A 20,441-nucleotide genomic window follows, 5' to 3' on the forward strand; every position below is an offset into this window, starting at 1 on the left:
TTCCGAACTGAAGAGGAGGTGGGGTTGCGGGCCCACGCCCTCCCCATGCACACGGGGGCTGGCTCACAGCCCCCGCAAGAATGAAGGAATCCTCACGCGTGTCATCTCCCTGCCTAGCCAATGGGCTGGTCGGGGGTGTGTGTGTGTGGCCTGGGCTATTTATGCCCGGCGCGCCCGAGGACCGCCCTCTCTTCGCCTCTCCAGCTGATAGCCAATAGGCCTAAGCCAATACCGCTCAATTCCTGCAATCAATAAAGCTGTGGCTGTTTTCGCCCATTAACCTTAAATACCGTGTCCTGTGTATTTATTTCTCAAGGGGGGAGGGGGACTTGCCACGCAATAAAGGTTTATTTGGCTATGTTCAAAGCAGCAGGAAGAACAAGCAAGTGGTAAGTCCACTGAGGGGAGAAAACAATGAAAGGCGGGAACTGCAGCCCAATATAGGAGAAGTGGTGGGAAAGGAACACCTAGCTACGTTAAACAAATTAAAAGCTCCAGGGTCTAATGAGCTGTACCCAAGGGTACTAAAGGGGTTTGAGAATGTAATCTCAGAGCCTCTGTCTATAATTTTTGAGAATTCCTGGAGAGCAGGTGAAGTCCCTACAGACTGGAGGCAGGCAAATGTTGTCCCTGTTAAGTTGTGGGTGAACATATCAGATGACACAGCGATTCTTCAAACAGCTCTTCTTTTTTCAGAGGTCAGAACAGGAACTGAGCTGAAGGGCTCAGTCAGCCTGCTTATATAGAGCTCCAGTACACATAATTGCTACAACTTTCTAAAACTATCCAATCACTGAACATCACTTTCGATCCCTTATTTGAACACTTATCCACACTATCCCCCTGCTGGCCCAGGGTGAGAACTTCAGCACATAACACCCCTCCCCACCGAGATAAGGCGTTAGTTACCATCATAATGGTTTCCTTATATACAGCACTACACGTTGGTTCAATTAGGCACAAAAGCATATCGGTTACATTTCACATACTTCCATTAGACCAACAGTATTACATGTCCAACAACATAGTCCTTTAAATAAGTTGGGCGCTTGGAAACTCTGCCAGACTGCCGGGGAGCAGTACCCAGGTCCGTTGGGCTGCCCGATTCTTGCTGAGGCTGTGGCGTGACCCTAGGTGGCGTTGAAACCAAGTCCCCTGGAACCGCTGCTGTGGGTGGAACCTCCACAAGTGGAGTTGGCGAAATGTCAGGCACGGCAGTGGTCTGAGTCTGTGGGAAGTCCGGCAGACCCTCTGAAGCGGCTTGGTTCGGCTCCACGCCCCCAGTTTGCAAGAGAGGTGTAGGTGGAGCCTCACCATCTATAAGTGTCTGTTCCGGAGCCATGAGCGCAGCTGGGGGCACTGCAGTAGTGCCCAAGTCCCCAACCCTGCGCCTAAGCTGGTCTATGTGCCAGCGCCACAAACGTCCGTCTTCGAGCGCCACCTGGTACGAGCGAGGTCCAGTGACTCCCACTACTGTGGCTGGCACCCAAGGAATGTCCCCCACAAAGTTCCGGGCAAAGACCTGGTTTCCTGGAACAAATGACCGTGGCGCGTTGGCACCGCCTGGAGGTTTGGCCGCGGCAAAGTCCGGGGGCAGCCAAGCCGGTCGAGCGGAGACCTGAGGCGGCGGCCCATAAGCAGTTTGGCAGGACTCCGCCCTGGGGCCGCATGAGGGGTGATGTGTTGCACGAACAAGTATTCAGCAATCCGCTCGTGCCAGTCTCCCTGGTCCAGGCTTGCCAGTGCCTCTTTTGCCAAGCGCACCATTCTGGATGGTGCTGGGTGGATGAAATGGTGCCGTTAGGGCATGGCAGATGCCCAGTCCCAAAAGGTATCGCTCAAAAGTGCCTGAGGTGAACTGCGGTCCGTTCTTGGAGACGAGGACATCGGGACACCCATGCGTTGCAAAAAGGCCTCGCAGCACCCGGATGACTGCCTCGGTAGGGGTGGAGGGCATCAGGGCCACCTTACAACTTTCTAAAACTATCCAATCACTGAACGTCACTTTCGATCCCGTATTTGCATAACTATCTACAGTATCCCCCTGCTGGCCCAGGGTGAGAACTTCAGTACATAATGGTCCCCATCTTCAAAAGAGGGGGAAAGAAGACCCAGGTAACAACCAACAAGTGAGCAGCGACATCAATACCAGGAAATGTCCTAGAACAGATAATTCAACAGTCAGCCTGTGAGCATTTAGAAAAGGATGCTGTGATTACTAAGACCCAGCATGGGTTTCTCAAAAACTAAGTCACGCCAGACAAATCATATTTCTTCTTTTGATAGCGTTACAAGCTTGGTGCATCGGGGGAATACTGTGGACATAGTGTATCTTGATTTCAGTAAGGCTTTTGACAAAGCCCACCCATATTCTTATGAGGAAGATGGTAAAATGTGGGTTGAATTAGGTTAACAGTTATACATCTTTGACAAAATCTTAGTTTTAGGTTCTAACAGTTCTGTTTCCAATTTTGATTTTTCCACCTGGAAGCCGATTTTCTTATCCAAATTATATGCCTCCATTATCTGATAATAATGAAGCCAATCTCGCACTTTGTTTTTTTAGTTTCTCAAAACTCTGCAGTTTCAGTCTATCTCCTCCTTGTTCCAAAATTTCCCAATATTTCGGCCATTTGGCCTCCATATTGAGCTTTTTCTGAGCTTTCGCTTCCATTGGTGACAACCACCTTGGGGTTTTATTTTCCAATAAATCCGTATATCTAATCCAAACATTAAACAATGCTTTCCTGACAATATGGTTATTAAATGCTTTATGTGCTTTAACCTTGTCATACCACAAATATGCATGCTACCCAAAAACGTTGTTAAAACCTTCTAAATCCAAAATGTCTGTGTTCTCAAGAAGCAGCCAGTCTTTCAACCAGCAGAATGCTGCTGATTCATAATAAATAAATCCGTATATCTAATCCAAACATTAAACAATGCTTTCCTGACAATATGGTTATTAAATGCTTTATGTGCTTTAACCTTGTCATACCACAAATATGCATGCCACCCAAAAACGTTGTTAAAACCTTCTAAATCCAAAATGTCTGTGTTCTCAAGAAGCAGCCAGTCTTTCAACCAGCAGAATGCTGCTGATTCATAATAAAGTTTAAAGTCTGGCAGGGCAAATCCACCCCTTTCCTTTACATCAGTTAATATCTTAAATTTTATTCTGGGCTCCTTGCTGTTGAAATGGAACACTCAGGATGAGACGGTTAAATCTGTTATGATTAAATGGGCACAAGATCTTGGACATAACATTATGTTTGCTGACTGGGAACAGTTGTGGACCACAGGTATGAAATTTACGGCATGTAATGCCTTAAGAGAGAATATTATGAAAATGATATACAGGTGGTACATGACCCCAGTCAAGCTTGCAAAAATTTATCATTTGCCCGACAATAAATGTTGGAAATGCAAAGAAAATGAAGGTACATTCTTTCACCTTTGGTGGACGTGCCCTAAGATCAAGGCTTTCTGGGAAATGATTTATAATGAATTGAAAAAGGTATTTAAATATACCTTCCTGAAGAAACCAGAGGCCTTTCTTCTGGGCATAGTCAGCCAATTGGTGTCAAAGAAGGATAGAACTTTTTTTATGTATGCTACAACAGCAGCAAGAATACTTATCGCAAAGTACTGGAAGACAGGATTTACCCACTCTGGAAGAATGGCAGATGAAGATGATTGACTACATGGGATTGGCAGAAATGACTGGCAGAATCCGTGACCAGGGAGAAGAGTCGGCGGAAGAAGATTGGAAGAAATTTAAGGACTATTTACAGAAATATTGTAAAATTAATGAATGTTAGAACGATGTCGGATAGAAACTAAGTGGTTTCCAGCTGTAATGTTTTGAGTGATATGGAAAAAAAGGTGCAGAAATAGGTTAAAAATTACTGTTAAGGATTTGCTGAACTAACAATTTGAATTGGAATACAAAAAAGGGAGGTATGAGGAGGTCGGGGAAATATGTTAATGAAAAATAAGTATTGTGAACTTTATGTGTTTTTAAACTTTTTTGTATTTTTGTATTTTTTGTTATTTTTTCTGTGGTTTAACCCACAGCGCCACCTGCGTCCCTATGGAATTGAATATGTATTAATTGTTAGAGGCCAGGAGGGTTATCACAAGAAAATAGAAGTATTTAGAGGGATTAACTAAGGATTTATGGTATAGCTAAATCTGGTCTGCAGTTACTGCTGAAAAAAATAACTAAAAAATCAAGGTACAGTAGAGAGCAAACAAAAAAAGCTTCATTTTCAAATACGTTGCAAATTTTAATTTTGTATATTAATGATTACAAGGTCCAAATGACTCTTAGGAATCATAGAATCATAGAATGGGATCCTGAGGGTCATTTAGTCCAACCCCCTACAATGCAGGAATCTCGGCTAAAGCATCCATGACAGATGGCCATCCAACCTCTGTTTAAAAACCTCCAAGGAAGGAGAGTCCACAACCTCTTGAGGAAGACCATTCCACCAGCTCTTACAGCTTTAAGTGAAAATTTCACTTATATTTATAAACAAAACATCTCTGTTTACATATCTTATTACCACCCCCACAACACCAATCATATATTTTCCCCGCGGAATGTGCATGAAACAACCAAATTTGAATTTTGTGCGTATGTTTAATTTTAGTTTTCATTCAATTTTGTTGTTCTTCTGTTCTTGTGTGTCTATAAATAAATAAATAAATAAATAAATAAATGTTTAAATAAATAAAAAGAAAAATACATTTTTTAACAGAAGGGGAAAAAAGCCTGGCTGCAAAGAAAAGTTTCCAGTAAACATTTGAGAATTAGTATAAAAGGTGAATGTTTGAATCTCTCTTGGCAGAGTCTTACGCAGGAGCTGGCTAATGACACTAAAGGCTCGCTTCTGTGTCGATCTCAGATGAGCCTCGCCAACTACGACGTTCCTGCAAGTGATCTCAGTGATCAAGCTGGGATATAAGTGTTCAGTTGGACCCTGAGATGCCCTGGACCTGTGTCATTCAGGGCTTTGTAAAATAATACAAGGAGCTTGAACCTGGCCCAGTTTGAGATGTCAGCCAGGGGCCCCATCAGCACTCTGGCCACCAGCGGAAGCTTCCAAGGGCAGCCCGACATTGAGCGTGTTGCAGTAATCCAGTCTCGAGGTTATCCACTCATGGGCTACAGCGACCAGGCTACTTGGGGTGCCTCCTTTTGACAATGATTGGCCCTGCCTGTGTGAGCCTCTACAGCCTGTCCCACTGGACTGTGAGTCCATATTGTGCTTTGTCAGGGACTAGGGTCCCCTTCTAATAATAAATAATAATAATAATAATAATAATAACTTTTATTTATACCCCACCCTCCCCAGCCAATACCGGACTCAGGGCGGCTAACACCAGGTATAAAAACAATTAATTAAAATACAACTTAAAAACAAGATTAAAATACAACATTAAAATGCAGCCTCATTTCAGTAGAAACTCAAATCAGAAACATTTTGGGGATGAAAACGTCAAATCTTCACCAAGGCCAACTATCCAGACTGGTCCTACGTGGGCCAGAAAAAAGCCAGGGAAGTCCCCAAATAGGAGTTCCCTCACAGAAGGAGAAAAGAAAAGAAAGAGGGGGAGGGAATCAAGTTGATTCCAAGTCAAAGGCCAGGCAGAACAACTCTGTCTTACAGGCCCTGCAGAAAGAAATCAGATCCTTCAGGGCCCTGGTCTCATGAGGCAGAGCGTTCCACCAGGCCGGAGCCAGTGTTGAGAAGGCCCTGGCTCTGGTTGAGGCTAATCTGACTTCCTTAGGGCCCAGGACCTCTAGGGTGTTGCTATTTATGGACCTTCTATCTCCTTTCTGTCTGGCAGGTGCCTCTTGATGCACACGGAAGTCAAGTTCATCACCGGTCCCCATCAACATCCGTGCAGTGTGATGTTCTCTTACGGCATCGGAGTGTTTTTCATCTCATTCCTGGCCAGCTTCATTGCTATCCTGGTAAGAGACATAGGTGCTGATTGCAAAAAAGTTGGCCTCAGGAAAAGCAGAGCTGGGCTCCAGGTGATCTGGAATTTCAGGTGTGGGCAGGGAGGTATTCTAGAAGCCAGGGTGGGGTCTAAAACAGGAGGGATTCAGTTACAGATAGGTAGCTGTGTTGGTCTGCCGTAGTCGAAACAAAATAAAAAAATTTCTTCCAGTAACACCTTAGGAACAGTTGGTTTGTTATTGGTATGAGCTTTCATGTGCATGCACACTTCTTTAGATAAGGTATCTGAAGAAGTGTGCATGCACACGAAAGCTCATACCTTATGGTGCTGGAGGAGACTCTTGAGAGTCCCATGGACTGCAAGAAGATCAAACCTCTCCATTCTTAAGGAAATCAGCCCTGAGTGCTCACTGGAAGGACAGATCGTGAAGCTGAGGCTCCAATACTTTGGCCACCTCATGAGAAGAGAAGACTCCCTGGAAAAGACCCTGATGTTGGGAAAGATGGAGGACACAAGGAGAAGGGGACGACAGAGGACGAGATGGTTGGACAGTGTTCTCGAAGCTACCAGCATAAGTTTGACCAAACTGCGGGAGGCAGTGGAAGACAGAAGTGCCTGGCGTGCTCTGGTCCAGGGGGTTACGAAGAGTCGTACACAACTAAACGACTAAACAACAACAACGTGCTACTGGAAGAATTTTTTTTATTTTATTTCGAGGAGGGATTCAGGTTCTGGAACAGCAAGAAGGGCCAGAGATAGGGGCATAGAATCAAAACTAGGCAGAGATCAAGACCCAAAGCAGTACCCATGGGAAAGACTCAGGCACGAGACAAGTTGGCTGGACTGGAGAGTCAAGCCTTGAGGCCCTTAGGATCAGCTGGCAGAACATGGGAAGCTGCCTTGTACAGATCATTGGCCCATCTGGATCAATATTTCCTACACTGACTGGCAGCAGCTCTCTGGGGTTTTGGACTGGGTTCTCGCCCAAGCCCTGCCTGGAGATGCTGTCGGGGACTGAACCTGGGACCTTTTGCATGAAGTTTTACTGAAGTTCTCACCCTGGGCCAGCAGGGGGATACTGTAGATAGTTATGCAAATAAGGGATCGAAAATGACGTTCAGTGATTCAGCTCAGTGATTCAGCTTAGAGGGTGGCCGCATCTGGCTGTGCTCTGATGTCCATCGATCCCACCTTCGTCGCCAGTGTTAAGTCATGGGTGAACATATCAGACGACACAGCGATTCTTCAAACAGCTCTTGTTTATTCACAGGCCAGAACAGAACTGAACTGAAGGGTTCAGTCGGCCTGCTTATATAGAGCTCCAGTACAACGTAACTGTAAATTTTCTAAAACTATCCAGTATCACTGAGCTACAGATTGGTGTTGCAACCCAGAGGGACCGTAGGGCCTATTCCACCAGGCTTAAAATGGAAAGGGGGAGCAGGCAGCGCAGGTGGTGAGACTTCGGGAAACCCTAGTTTGGGACAACACTCCCCACAAACTCCCCACAGTAGAATCATGGAATCATAGATCTTTTTTTCCTGGGATGACATCACTCTCTGTAATCCTGGCAGCCTCCCTCTCCCAGCTCTGCTGTTGCTTTTTGCAAACTAACACACAGCTGGAGTCTATCCCCTTTCTTGCCTGAAACTGAATGTCCCGCCTTTTCTGCCATCGCCTGTTTTTGTTCTTCAATGGCACCTCTCTCCGCCAATCTCCTGAGGAAGCTGGCTTGACTTATTTCTTAGGCCTTGCCAAATAATTTGACCGAACCCCTCATTTACTAATTTCAGAAACTGTGGGGAGAACCGGGCACCCAGGAATTTTAGGAGACCCTTGCTCCCTGCAAACCCATAACTATACAGTTTATGCTTACCCAACAATTTCATAATGTGAAGGGAGTCCTCTGTTTTCATTTTTAGCTGTGTACATAATAAAGCTGTCCCTGTCTATTGCAAAAGAGTCTTTGTGCTTTAAACCATATGTGAATTTTATTCTGTTAGTCAATTTTTCCACAAGTGCTGCTTAACATACTGCATTGTACCAGTTTGTCAAAGAAGCAGCCCCCCCCCCCCAGATTCTTCCAGCATTTCATTATTACGAGCCTGGCCACCAGGGGTTTGAACTGTAACTTAGTGCTACCTCGTGCAGAAAGGCTGAGCAGAGCCAGCTCTGGATATTTAGACGTGTTTGGTTCAGTATTTGCTTTTATTTCAACAAATTCTTCCTGGAACTGAGCCACTTTCCCACATGCCCACCACATGCTGATGAGACCCCAACGTTCTCTAGCATTTGGAAGACTAGGAAGAGCCAATGTTGGATGGGCGTATCGGTGTGAGATACCATTTTTGCAATACAATGCAATTGCATCTTATGGGCAATTGACTTCCACAATTTCAACCCTGCAAATTGAAACCTTGCAAATTAATTGCATGCAAGGTGGAGAGCGTAAAAAGCTCATTTTGTGCTGTGTTTTCCTGATGTGGAAAGAGCTTTTAAGCACCCCACGTTGTCTACTGGGCTCTCATGAGATTTCACGGGAACTTAAATGGCCCTATGAGATCTCGTGAGGGCATCTCAGAGCTTGTGTGCTGAATGAGACGTGCCCATTAAGGAAAGCAAAGTGCTTAAAAGCTCTCTGCCTTGCTTGGAGGGTAAGGTCTGCTCTCGTGCTGGCTCAGGAAAGTAAGGAGGGTCACAGGAGGGCGGATCAAGTATATGTGGTTTTGCATATATGGGGCTGTTCAATATCTGGTTTTCAACATTGCAATATATCACCAGCTAAACATAGCAATATACCGATATATCACGTAGTCTGAAATAAGGCTGGAGCTATGTAGAGGCATTGGCTGGCTTCACGTCATGTTTTGCGATATGTTGCCAGGTCTAAAACTATGACGCCGATATCACAGTATAGACTTCAAACCAGTTTTGGATGCTGTATCAATATATCGCCCAGCCCTAAATGTAACTCACATGCCAGATGCGATTTTGCTGTATTTTTAGTGCTACCTGTTTCATCTACTTCATTGCTATTATAAGAGAAGGTTGTGCTGAATTTTATTTTATTTACACATTGAGTGTATTGCTCATGTTAGTGAGATTTCTAGCAACACCTTCCTCTGAGGAAGTCAGGGTGTATTTAATCCTGGGCTTCATTGCTGCCTGAGGCTTAGAGCCCAAGCCCTCCTCATTAAAGGCAATCAGGAGGAACTACAGTGGAACCTCGGGTTGCGGACGTAATTCGTGATGGAGGCACGTCCGCAACCCGCATCATTCACATCCTGAAGCACCACGTCTGCACAGGCGCAATTTGGCGCTTCTGTGCATGCGCAATTCAGCGTTTCTGCACATGTGCGAGCGGCGAAACCCAGAAGTAACCTGTTCCGGTACTTCCGGGTTTCCCGCAGTCCGTAACCCGAAAACATGTAACCTGAAGCATCCGTAACATGAGCTATGACTGTAGTAGATTCTGATAACTGGTTTTGGTTTTTCTGCAGGTTTTGCTTCTCCAAGCCAGAGCGCTGTACAAGAGGTTTCTGAATTCAACCGGCTACGTGGGCGATCAGGAGTGGGCGATGATTAAGATGGTAGAGCAAAGAGTGTTTTTGTACCCCATGATATTTTTTTGCTGCTGGGGTCCAGGTAAGGAAAGCTGGGGAATGCCCTGCCTTTGACAGTCTGCCTTGTTACGTGTCTAGAAAGTCCATGAGAGTTACCCCCGGATAAGTAGATATAGATATATCTGTGGCTTGCCCTCTCAGATAAGTTAATTTAAAGGAAATAAATAAAACAATGTTCCTTCTTACCTTTTCTCCCGATAACCCACAAAAAAAGCATTCTGGAAAATTAGGGGCAGGTGATGATGGGAATTGTAGTCTGAAAACATCTGGAGTGCTGAGGTTGAGGAAGCCTGCTTTAAAGTTTTGAAGTTTTGGGATTTCTTTGAGAGGATGCAGGTTTAATAAGTAAAACAAATAATTGGCTGGGGAAATAAAAACACCTAGCTGTGCCTTACTGAAGTCACTTTGGGGCTACAGCGATGTGATATTATTGGTGACTGAGTCCTCCCCTTTTGATTTTTCCAGCCTTTATCCTTGGAATCTTCAGACTGACATCTTTGGAGCACACCAGGCCGTACATGGGATTTTGTGTTTTAGAGGTAAGCATTGTGTTAATCTTTGAAGCCCTGAACAACTTAGGTCCCGGGTAACTCGGAGATCGCCTGAACCCTCGATCACCTGCAGGAGAGTCTTTGCTTGTGCCCCGAGTTTATGACGCAAATTTGACAACAACAAGAAGCAGAGACTTTAGTGTTGTTGGCCCAGTCCTGTGGAACTCTGCGCCACTAGAGATTTAGCAGGCGCCTTTTTGTGCCAGGTTTTCAATGCCCGCTGAAATTTTTTTCTTTTCCATCAGGCTTATGCAGGCAATTAAGAATGCATTCCCCGCCCCCACAACAGTTATCCGATTTCTGATTTTAACATTTTTATATGGTTTTCATTGCATGGTTTTATGTGCAGTTGTTGTTTATTTTTAAATTGAATACGGTTCTGAGAAATACAAATTCAAATGCGAGCAGCCCTGTTACCTTGCTGAAAACAAGCAGGTCTGGGCCTTGTCAATGCCTGAGCAAGTGATTGTGGGAATGTTCAGGGTGGCAGGAGAGGATATATTGTTTATTAATATCCTTCCTAACGTGCTAGCAATTTCCTTTCCTTAGCAGAGTTTACATTCCTCTTCTCATGCACAGCAAATAACTGGTTGCAGTCTCGTGTGAGCCTTTCACTATTATACAATTCAACCTGTCTCAGATTGAATTGTACGTTCCTGGTAAATTCCCTTGAATCCTTCTTAAAAAGAATAAAGATGCCACAATCTTATTCAAAGATGATAAAAACAAGTTTACTCACATCAGTTCACAGTTGGATCCCTGAAGGCAAACTTAGTTACCAATATGTACATGTGGATCTACCCCATATGGGGGAATAATCCCAGTGCTGCTGCTAGCTGAGAGCTAGCAGAGCAGTCCTAGCTAGAAGCTGGTCAAACGATGAAGGAAGTCAAAGAGAAAGAGGGGAGCTGTGTGACTTGTCCTTTTGTTACCTGGACAGGTAAGGTCACGCCCACCTTCTATCACATGCAAAAGGAAGGATGCTCCAGCCAGGAGGAACAGGAAGTTTTGACTGGCTGGACCAAACATTCCCTCGCATGTTTTCTCTAGCGTTACAAGGAATGTTGTACTTGACTGCCTCTCATGGATTACATCCCACAGTGATTGCGTGGGAGCCACATTTGGATCCCTCTGGGCTCCATGACGGAAGCTGTCAATGCAAGGAAAATAAATAAAAATAAAACAAACAATGTGAGCCTCAGGTCAACCCCTGACGGCACCACTGATATGACCAGCGCTGTGGACAATGGGACCTATGGGCTAGCCCTGCACGGTGGGCCCCTTGCCCCGACTGCAGCTGGGGTAATAAAGCCACGTTAAAATGAATCCTAAAAACTAATAACAAACTCATTCTCCACCTGCCAATTGCACCGTCCACCTTCCAAGAGAGAGGAAAGCATCACTCAAAGTTTGCAGAAGTTCAGAAAATATGTTGGAGTAAAGGTAAAGGGACCTCTGACCATTAGGTCCAGCCATGACCGACTCTGGGGTTGCGGTGCTCATCTCGCTTTATTGGCCAAAGGAGCCGGCGTACAGCTTCTGGGTCATGTGGCCAGCATGACTAAGCTGCTTCTGGCGAACCACAGCAGCACACGGAAACGCCATTTACCTTTCCACGGAGCGGTACCTATTTATCTGCTTACACTTTGAAGTGCTTTTGAACTGCTAGGTTGGCAGGAGCAGGGACCGAGCAATGGGAGCTCACCCCGTTGCGGGGATTCGAACAGCCAACCTTCTGATCGGCAAGTCCCAGGCTCTGTGGTTTAACCCACAGCGCCACCTGTGTCCCGTTATGTTGGGGTAGGGGAATGCTAAAACAGCCCAGGGAAGACAGGAACAGGTTTTTCTGTCATCTCCAGCTGGGTGAGAGTGCCTTTTTCAAAAATGATTTTTTATGAAGACAACTCTGCATACAGCTTGTTCGCTTCAGCCCTGTGTGAGCTGGCTACAACTTATTGCCTAGGCTTGTAGGGTCCTGCCCGCCTCTGCTCCCCCCTCTTTTCATCTTCAGGGCTCAGTGGTGGGAGGGAGGGCAGAGATAATCACCAGCACCCCCTCCACCCCCCAGGTCTCAAGTTTGGGCCCTGAAATCTATGGGGACGGGGGTGCTCCTAACCTGGCAAGTCTACTGAGCATGTTCAGGAGCTACACAATGCTGATCGACTTTTGCTTTTGGGCAGGTGGGTTTTTTTTTTAATAGAAAAAACAGGATGGAGAAGGAAATGGAACTGTCATGCTTAACTAGGCCTTTTCCAGGAGGCGAGCAAAAGGGGCTGCAGTGTGTTGAACCCCGCTGCAACATTTTGTTGCAGGTTCTACTCGTCTTTCAAAATGGCACTGGATGCTCCTTCTGAAAAGCAAATGGGGATTTTTTTTGGGGGGTGGAGGTGGCTGCTCTTTGGGGCCACTCAGTTTATGGGATTTCTACCCCAGTATCTTCTCAGATGACAATCTACACTGTCCCCCCTCCCTGTGTTGCCATTTTATTCTAACGCCAACCCTGTGAGGTATGTCAGGCTGAGAGGATGAGCAACAGGTCCATGACAACCCAAGGAGAGTCGGGGGCACTATTCATGTTATTTCATGTCAAAGATTTCTATTGGGGAGGGGCAGCGGTAGAGCACCTTGTTTCGAATGCGGAAGGTACGAAAAGGGGGGGAAAGCTGAGGCAAACAATTTCAGAGGAGGCCTTTTTGTCTGTTTAAAGATGTGGATAAGGAGACGGAATACATTTAAGGGAGGAAAACAGGGTGATAGCCGAAGAAAAGCACAGTAAACAGCAGCAACAGTGAGGATAGGAGACTCCAGAGAGGCTGGAAACGGACTAGGCCTCAACATGAAAGCAAAGTACCGTATTTTTCACTCTATAGGACGCACTTTTCCCCCTCCAAAAATTAAGGGGACATGTGTGTGCGTCCTATGGAGCGAATGCAGGCTCCTTGGCTTCAGCGATAGCAACGCGAAGCCTCCGAAGCGCAGAGGGAGCACTCCCTCCGCGCTCTGGAGGCTTCGTGTTGCTTTCGCTGAAGCCTGGAGAGCGAGAGGGGTCGATCAGCGAAAGGAACCTGAAGCCTTTGGAGTGCAGCACGAGTTCCTGCTGCGCTCCAAAGGCTTCAGGTGGCTATCCCTGAAGCCTTTCGAGCACAGCGGGACCTCACGATGCGCTCCAAAGGCTTCGGGTTCCTTTTGCTGAAGCCGGGAGAGCAAGACTCTCCTGGCTTCAGCCAAGAGGAAGAGCTGCGCAGCGCCCCTTCAGCCAAGCGGGAGGAGAAATGGAAGGGGCTCCATTTATCCTGCCGCTTCGCTGTAGGGGCGCTGAGCAGAGAGGGGGAGAATATTTTTTTTCCTGTTCTCCCCCTCCTATGGTCCAGTGCGTCCTATGGCCCGGTGTGTCCTATAAAGCGAAAAATACGGTATTTCATGGAGTTGGACCAGTGGCTTTCAGGCAAGGGTCCCTCCCAGACCTACCTGGAGGTGTCAGGGATTGAACCCAAGACCTTCAGCATGCAGATCAAGGGGTTTAGTGCTGCGTTGTGTTCCTTCCCCCCTTAAAGAGTAAATTAAGGTGGTAGTCCTCATGGTCTTGAGGGGGTGGGAAAGAGCTGATTGAAATGGCACCACCGTATTCTGCTGCTTCAACTGGAATTTTGCTGCTCTCCAGTTCTGCTGCAGCCACTGACCCGCCCGTCTCCCCATCTCTCTCCTAGGCCCTGACAGCGTCATCCCAGGGCCTCCTGAACTGCGCTGTTTACTGCTGGACCCAGCATACGTTCCGCTGCATGAAGCGCAGGGCCTGCCAAGACGGCGAGACCCAGACGCCGCTCCTGCGGTCCCAGAAGAGGTTCTACGAAAGCACGCTGCCCGCTGCTGGACGCCAGGTGGAGGCCAAGTCCGCTGCGGGCTCCACGGCGCTGTGAGCAAGGGAGCTTTTGGAGTCCCTCTGGCTGAGCACCCGAAACTCTCTCCTCCCACTCCTTTGGCACCCTCCTCACTGCCACGTATTGCCAGAGGGGAAGGTGGGCAGCCCAGCCACCTTGGCCCACCAGGCTCCCCACCTGATCCCACCCATGCCCTGCCAAGTTAAAGAGACCTTATCCAGTCCAGCGCCCTGTAACCTATCAGGTGGGAGGGAACGGCCAATAACTTTGGCATTCAAAAAAGGACTGGTCTACACAAGGAGCAAGACTGCGATGGGCCAGCGGCGGCAGCAACGGCAACCTCTCCCCAATGAGCCTTTTGGTGGAGCAGGAAAACTGAGGCTTCGTCATGGGACCTGGATGGTGTGTTTGACAACCGTTACTTATATGGGCGAGGGGGAGCCTCTTTTAATTCTGCAGCCGTTCCTGTACAGGAGATTATTCCAGGACTGTGTTGGAATCTGGATGTGTGTGATAATAGGCTGCTGTGGGGCCGACCTTTTCTTCCTCAGAGCTGCTTGTTTTTGTCGTTTTCCACTCAACAGTAAAGACAAAAGGGAACATGTGGCATTTATTGTCTTGGATATTATTATTATTATTATTATTACTACTACTACTACTGTTAACATTTATATGAGCCAGTGTGGTGTAGTGCTTAAGAGCGGTGGACTCGTAATCTGGTGAACCGGGTTCGATTCCCCGCTCCTCCACATGCAGCTGCTGGGTGACCTTGGGCCAGTCACACTTCTCTGAAGTCTCTCAGCCCCACTCACCTCACAGAGTGTTTGTTGTGGGGGAGGAAGGGAAAGGAGATTGTTAGCTGCTTTGAGACTCCTTCAGGTAGTGATAAAGCGGGATATCAAATCCAAACTACCCTTCTTCTTCTTCTTCTTCTTCTTCTTGTATCTCATCTTTCCTCCCAGGAGCTCAAGCTGGCTTACCTCCTACTCCTCCCCACTTTATCCTTACGACAACCCTGTGAGGTAGGTTAGGCAAAGCTACTGTGACTGGCACAAGAGCCACCCCGTGAGCTTCGTGTCTGAGTGGGGATTCGAACCCAAGTCTCTCCCAGACCTAGTCCAGCTCTCTAACTACTGCGCTATCACTGACTCATACACACACCACACCATCGTGTGTGGTGTGTGTGTACGCTTGTACACACGGAGGGGGCCCTTTGAATACATTGCGAGTTGTGCACATCTCTGCATGCTTACTTGGAAGCAAGTGCCACCCCTGCAATGGGACTCCCTCCTGGGCAAGTTTGGGCGGCCATATAAGCATGTCTCTCTTCCATCATTTGCTCAGCCTAAGCTCAGTTTTGGCCAACATGGTGTCCTCCAGCCGCTTTGAACCAAAACTGCCCTCAGCCCTGGCCATCAAATTGCAATAAGAGAATCTTGTGCTCAGGTCCTGCTTGTGGGTTTACCACATGCCTCTGTTTGGCCACTGTAAGAACATGATGTTGGACTTGATGGGCCATTGGCCTGACTCGCCAGGACTCTTCTCCTGTTATGTCTTTGCTGTTTCACCCTGGATGAAAAGGGCGAGTGAGGGAAAGCCAAGTTTGTACACATGGTTAATTGTGCAAACCCAGTTCCTAAATGCTAGTGAAATGACACTTAATGGTCCTTGAAGTTCTGAGTTAGTCACCCAACAAGGACAAACTGTTTTACTACTGCTAGGTTACACAGCACGGAATGAAACATTTGATTTCATTAAACTATTTCAGTGCATTCTTCTTAAGGCTTTTGCAACTGGGGGAAAATGCAAATTTTATTAGAGCAAAGACCGTATTACAATTGCTCCTATTATAAGGACTATATACAGGGGAAATTTATTTCTGGGATGAGGGAGCATGTGCGCCGCCCCGACATATGGCTGAACTACAGTTCCCATCAGCCACTGGCACAGCATGGTCAACAGCCAGGGATGATGGGAACTGGAGTCCACTTGCCACCAACCTCTGCTTTATTATAGATGCTTTGGAGTGCAGTCGATGTCTTAACAGGAGGTCCAAGGATGCCTTGAAATGTCCACAAGCATTACTCTTTGGAATCTGTAGAGTTCAATCCTTCCTTTACTTTGCAAACGCGACAGGAATCAACTTTGTCAACATCTAGGCTGCTGCCTTGCAGATTCCCTCCAACCCGTGAGCTGGTGAATTGCCTACACCATTCTGGTAGCTTCCGCAGCCTTGGCACAATAAAAGTGATAGCGGCAAGAACCAGGACTCCTAGAGGGATCACTGTTTCAAAAGTTCGTTTCACGACTTTTGTGCTCCAGTTCTGCCTTGGATACCCACCATCGATGCTTCCCCCAGACCCCCAAAACATGCAGTTTGGAGGGGCCCAGCCACTGTTGCAGTGGCAGTTATTGAGGTTGTTACAAACACCTCTGTCATTGCACTTTTTGTTGGGATCACACACTGCCTTCTTCCTGAAAATGCACGTATGGTTCTTGCAGAGTTTCCCAGGGCCACATGGAGTGCCATCAGGCACCATTCCGAGATCCACAAAATCTGTCCCGCCATGGTAGGCCACACTCCAGCAGCTAGCGCTAGTGCCTGACAACTCAGTGGGAGTCACGGCATAGTGTGGCATTGAAGGTATGTTTCTGACGTTGGTACACTGAACTCTCCCGCACTTTACGTCTTGAGGCTGGCATTTCACAAAAGTACCTCCTGTCCAATCCCTGCCACAGTTGCCATACGCATCCCCCACACTATTCCGAGACTGAAAGCAGGATGCTGGAGCCGCTGTGGCTCCATAGCCAAAGATCCTGGCGCACAGGTAGTTGTGAGTCCAACACTGCTTGGCATAACAATGGGAATCGAGTTTGCTGCATGGCGTCCCGTCTTGCATGTACACATCATTGGGGCACCACTCAGATTTCCCACTACAGTACTCAGGAAGGTCACACTCATTGATCTGAATTCGACAAAGGTCTCCACTTGGAAGGAAGTGACAGTTTTTACAACATGGCCCAGAAGAGCATTGTGCACGTGGCTTCAAGGTGCAGTCAGGGTTGCAGCAAAGATTCTGCTTGCACCTCTGCGTGCCGCCGCAGTCGCATTCTTCTCCCTTATCCAACACTCCATTGCCACAATGCTTGATAGATGGTATCTTTTGGGGCCTGTTGTTCAGGCAGTCCAGGTTCCCTTCCAGCACAAGTTCTGCAAAAGTGTGAATGCTGCAGTTGCTGAACTTGTTCGTTTCTGCCTTGTACGAATGCATGACACAGGTTTTGTATCCTCCACAAACACAGTTGGATTCGTCGTGTTCAAGCCCCATGTGATGACCCAACTCATGGGACATGGCCCTTGAAAAGAGAATTGGATTCTTCTGCAAGTAGCTCAAAACCCCTGCAGAATAGCTTGGCCTGCAGATGGCATTACCATATGACTTCCCGAGGGTGTGCTCGAACTCCTGGTGAGTGAGCAACAGGGCTGTGTCGTGCTTCATCCACTTCGCAAGACCGTTCACTCTCCAGCTGTTGAAATTATTCAGAAGCAACCCAACCTCATTTGTAACCTCGAAAGGGCTGCCTGTGTTCCAGATCTCCAGTCCAATCAGGACAATACTTGTGTGCAGCTCCCGGAAGTGCACACCCATTAAGTTAACTATGTCCAAAATGAGGTATGCCATCCTGGTTTCATTGGCACCTTCAAACTGAAACAGCTTCTCGTCCACAACAATGTACAGCTCAATGTATTTTGGGTGCCTTGGGTCACGCCGGGTCCCTCTTTCCGCCCTCAGTTCTTCTGCCTGACGCTTTCCCTGCTTTTCTGCAGAATACAGGAATCCCTAGATATTACCCTGGGAAGGAAGCCAGAAAGCAGGTGGTAGGTCCTTACCACTTCGGTGGCAGATTCCGCCAAGGGGCTTTGGTAAAGCTGCTCGGCCGTGAGATGGATCAGTTGTTCTGGATCGGCCGATGCTAAAACCTCCTTCCACACTCTCTCGCAGTCTCTGTGAATGCAAAAACAAGAGCAATGGTCAGATTCAAGTCTTCTGCTTGCTGCCATGCTCCAGAGAGAGGAAATGGCAGCAAGGGCTTTCTGAGCAAGCCCTGCAGCTTGCCAACCTCCCCCTTAGCCCAGTAGAACCTGGAGGGCTCCATACCCGAAGGGAAACTGGAGGAGGTATTCAACCACTGTCGCCAGGTGGTGGTGTGACAATATGGACAAAGCGAAGGCGGCCATTCTTCTGCCTTGCACTGTAGGCCCCTGGCTGATCTTATAGAAGGCCTCCAGCAGCACCTTCACCTGTCAGAGAAAAGGAGAGGGTTGCTTGGAGAGTACAAGGAAGCAGGGCTGTCTGCAGGCAGATCCCTCCATCCCTCATTGAAAGAGGGACCCTTGACCTGTGCCACCACAGCCTCTTCCTTCCAAGGTACCACTCAGGGTCCTGGGGAGTATTGGACCCAGGCAGCTCCAGGGCGCCAGTTCCCCTATCCATTGTGGGCCAAGAGAAGAAGCTTGCCAGTCTGCTCCCAGAAGGAGGAGGATTCCCCATCCCTGAATCCATGTTTCTCAGGACCCTTGGCTGAGGTTCTTGTCCTGACATTGCCAGGCCCCTCTCAACTAACATGTGTCCTGGCCACCCAATGGCATGAGGTTGCCTCCCCTACACCAAGCAGAGAATCTTCTTCTCTCCTACCTTTGCAGATGCCTTACCTCCACTTTTGTGCCGCCAAACTGCTTGATGAATTCTTGCAGTAAGTGGGAGATATCCAGTGGGTTGAAGCTGCTCTCGACAACCAGGTCTCTGGCCAGGAAGCACATGGCCTCCAAGAGCTGCTCCGCAGGGAGAAAGGCGCCAAAGACCTGAAGCAAGAGAGGAAAGTCAGAGATGCCCACAGGGCAGGGCTGGGGAGCAGAAAGCCCAGGTGCTGCCTCTGCGGAACCCAGAACATGTGGCTTGAGAGACAGCGACTTACCCTGGCAAGATGGTAACAATTATTCACGAACAACTGGTCCTCTGGTGGATTTGAGGACCTTCTCAGCTCTGAAGATGAGCGTTTGGTTCCATGATGTTCGTGCCAGTGTCTCTGCAAAGGAAAGTCAAAAGGTTGGTTTGGGTTTTGCTCACCCCACCCCATGCTGGGATGCATTCTTCCAGTCTTACCTTCGTTGTGCCGCAGGATGGGCAGAAGATGGCAGAGGGCCTCTGCTGCCCGCTGCCTGCTCTCCGGGTCTGGATCCAACGCACAAAGGCAGGAAATCGCCACCAGTTGGCCAAGGGAGGATGCAGAAAGCGCTACCGATGGCTGAGAAGAAACCAAGAGAAGTGACTGATAAGAGAAGCAACCCATCACCATTTTTCCTATAACATTTTAATTAAATCTTCCAAACATTCCAAAACATTTAGCATCCTATGCAGAAAAAACCCATTTCTTTTTGACTTCCCACCCCTCTTTTCCTGATGTTCACTTTTTACTTCTTTTCTCATGGGATTTGTTCTGCTATGGCCCAGCTCTGTTCTCAAAATTGGGTAAGTGCTGGGATGCCTGATTGTCCATTGGGCACCTTGCAGGGTGGGCCTAGAAGCAGCAGCCTGAAGGCCTTGACAGCCTTCATGATTGCAATTCTTCCCTTCAGAAACTCACAGATTCCTGGATCTTCTGCAGGAAGGCGGAAAGATCTTGGAGTGCCTTCCTGCGGATCTTCCTACTCTTCATCGTTGCGACGACATCCGTAAGTCTGGTCTTCAGCTGGTCCCTGCTGTCGCTTTCAGGAAGAAGATCAGCCGCATCCGGAGAAGCTGTGGTTGGGATGCTGAGGGGAGAGAGGAGTAGCACTTTTGTAAAATGGTTTTATTGCCTCCCATCCTTCAAAGACCCCAAGCACCACCACCATAGAAATGGACCGGGTTTTTTTTTAAAAAAAAAAATTTTATTAGTATTTTCCACACAACAACAACAACAACACGAAAGATATCTAAAAATAACAATACACAACACACAAAAATCAACATTCGAAAACTAAAGAAAGCAACAACAAAAACAAAAAAAACCTAATCCATATCTTACAAGTTACTATTATAAACACAAAAACAACAACAACAAGACACTGACTTCCACCAATCCCACAGCACCTCCTTTATCTCTCATTGTGTCTTCCTGTTTTCCTGTTTTCTTTATCACCTCTAGCCTAACATCTAGATATAAATCCCTCTTTCATATCCTTTCACTTCACAAGGTTATTCCAGACTCAGCCAGATTTCTGTCCTTGAACCTTGACTTTTGAGGTATTCATTTAGGCACTCCCATTCTTTTTTTTACTTCACTTTTTGGTTTTTGTCTTATTATGTCTGTCAATTTGGCTAATTCTAAGTATTCTGAAAGCTTACATAGCCACTCTCCCCTAGTGGGTGACT

General features: G+C 47.3%; 2 protein-coding genes and 1 long non-coding RNA gene across 3 annotated transcripts; 2 read left to right on the forward strand and 1 right to left on the reverse strand.

The window, feature by feature from the left end:
- Nucleotides 1-9,458: 9,458 nt before the first annotated feature.
- On the forward strand, nt 9,459-14,632 carry LOC128419935 (transmembrane protein 116-like; the record flags this gene model as incomplete). Its single annotated transcript, XM_053401243.1, has 3 exons — nt 9,459-9,618; nt 10,062-10,135; nt 13,855-14,632. Coding segments are annotated over 3 exons (444 nt in total), but the record flags the coding sequence as incomplete, so codon positions are not given.
- LOC128419943 (uncharacterized) lies at nt 12,568-13,693 on the forward strand. The gene is made up of 2 exons (XR_008331945.1): nt 12,568-13,053; nt 13,481-13,693. It is a non-coding gene; the product is annotated as an uncharacterized LOC128419943 (long non-coding RNA).
- Nucleotides 14,633-15,819: 1,187 nt separating the features above from the next.
- LOC128420347 (disintegrin and metalloproteinase domain-containing protein 21-like) lies at nt 15,820-19,743 on the reverse strand. Its single transcript, XM_053401952.1, has 7 exons — nt 19,672-19,743; nt 19,191-19,332; nt 19,003-19,070; nt 18,740-18,889; nt 18,186-18,328; nt 17,918-18,032; nt 15,820-17,867 (listed from the first exon to the last, which is right to left on the reverse strand). Exons 1-7 carry the CDS (start codon nt 19,741-19,743, stop codon nt 16,107-16,109), a joined length of 2,451 nt encoding a protein of 816 aa, XP_053257927.1. The 3' UTR covers nt 15,820-16,106.
- Nucleotides 19,744-20,441: the final 698 nt, after the last annotated feature.

Source organism: Podarcis raffonei, chromosome 8 (genome assembly GCF_027172205.1).
Source record: "Podarcis raffonei isolate rPodRaf1 chromosome 8, rPodRaf1.pri, whole genome shotgun sequence".
Taxonomy (NCBI): domain Eukaryota; kingdom Metazoa; phylum Chordata; class Lepidosauria; order Squamata; family Lacertidae; genus Podarcis; species Podarcis raffonei.

Excerpts from the sequence above, each read along its gene's own strand:
- LOC128420347 (XM_053401952.1), bottom strand. The coding sequence starts at position 19,743 with ATGAAGAGTAGGAAGATCCGCAGGAAGGCACTCCAAGATCTTTCCGCC. Across the intron at positions 19,333-19,671 it reads TGCAGAAGATCCAGGAATCT|CCATCGGTAGCGCTTTCTGC; the intron begins GTGAGTTTCTGA and ends GTTTCTTCTCAG. Across the intron at positions 19,071-19,190 it reads CATCCTGCGGCACAACGAAG|AGCTGAGAAGGTCCTCAAAT; the intron begins GTAAGACTGGAA and ends GCTCATCTTCAG.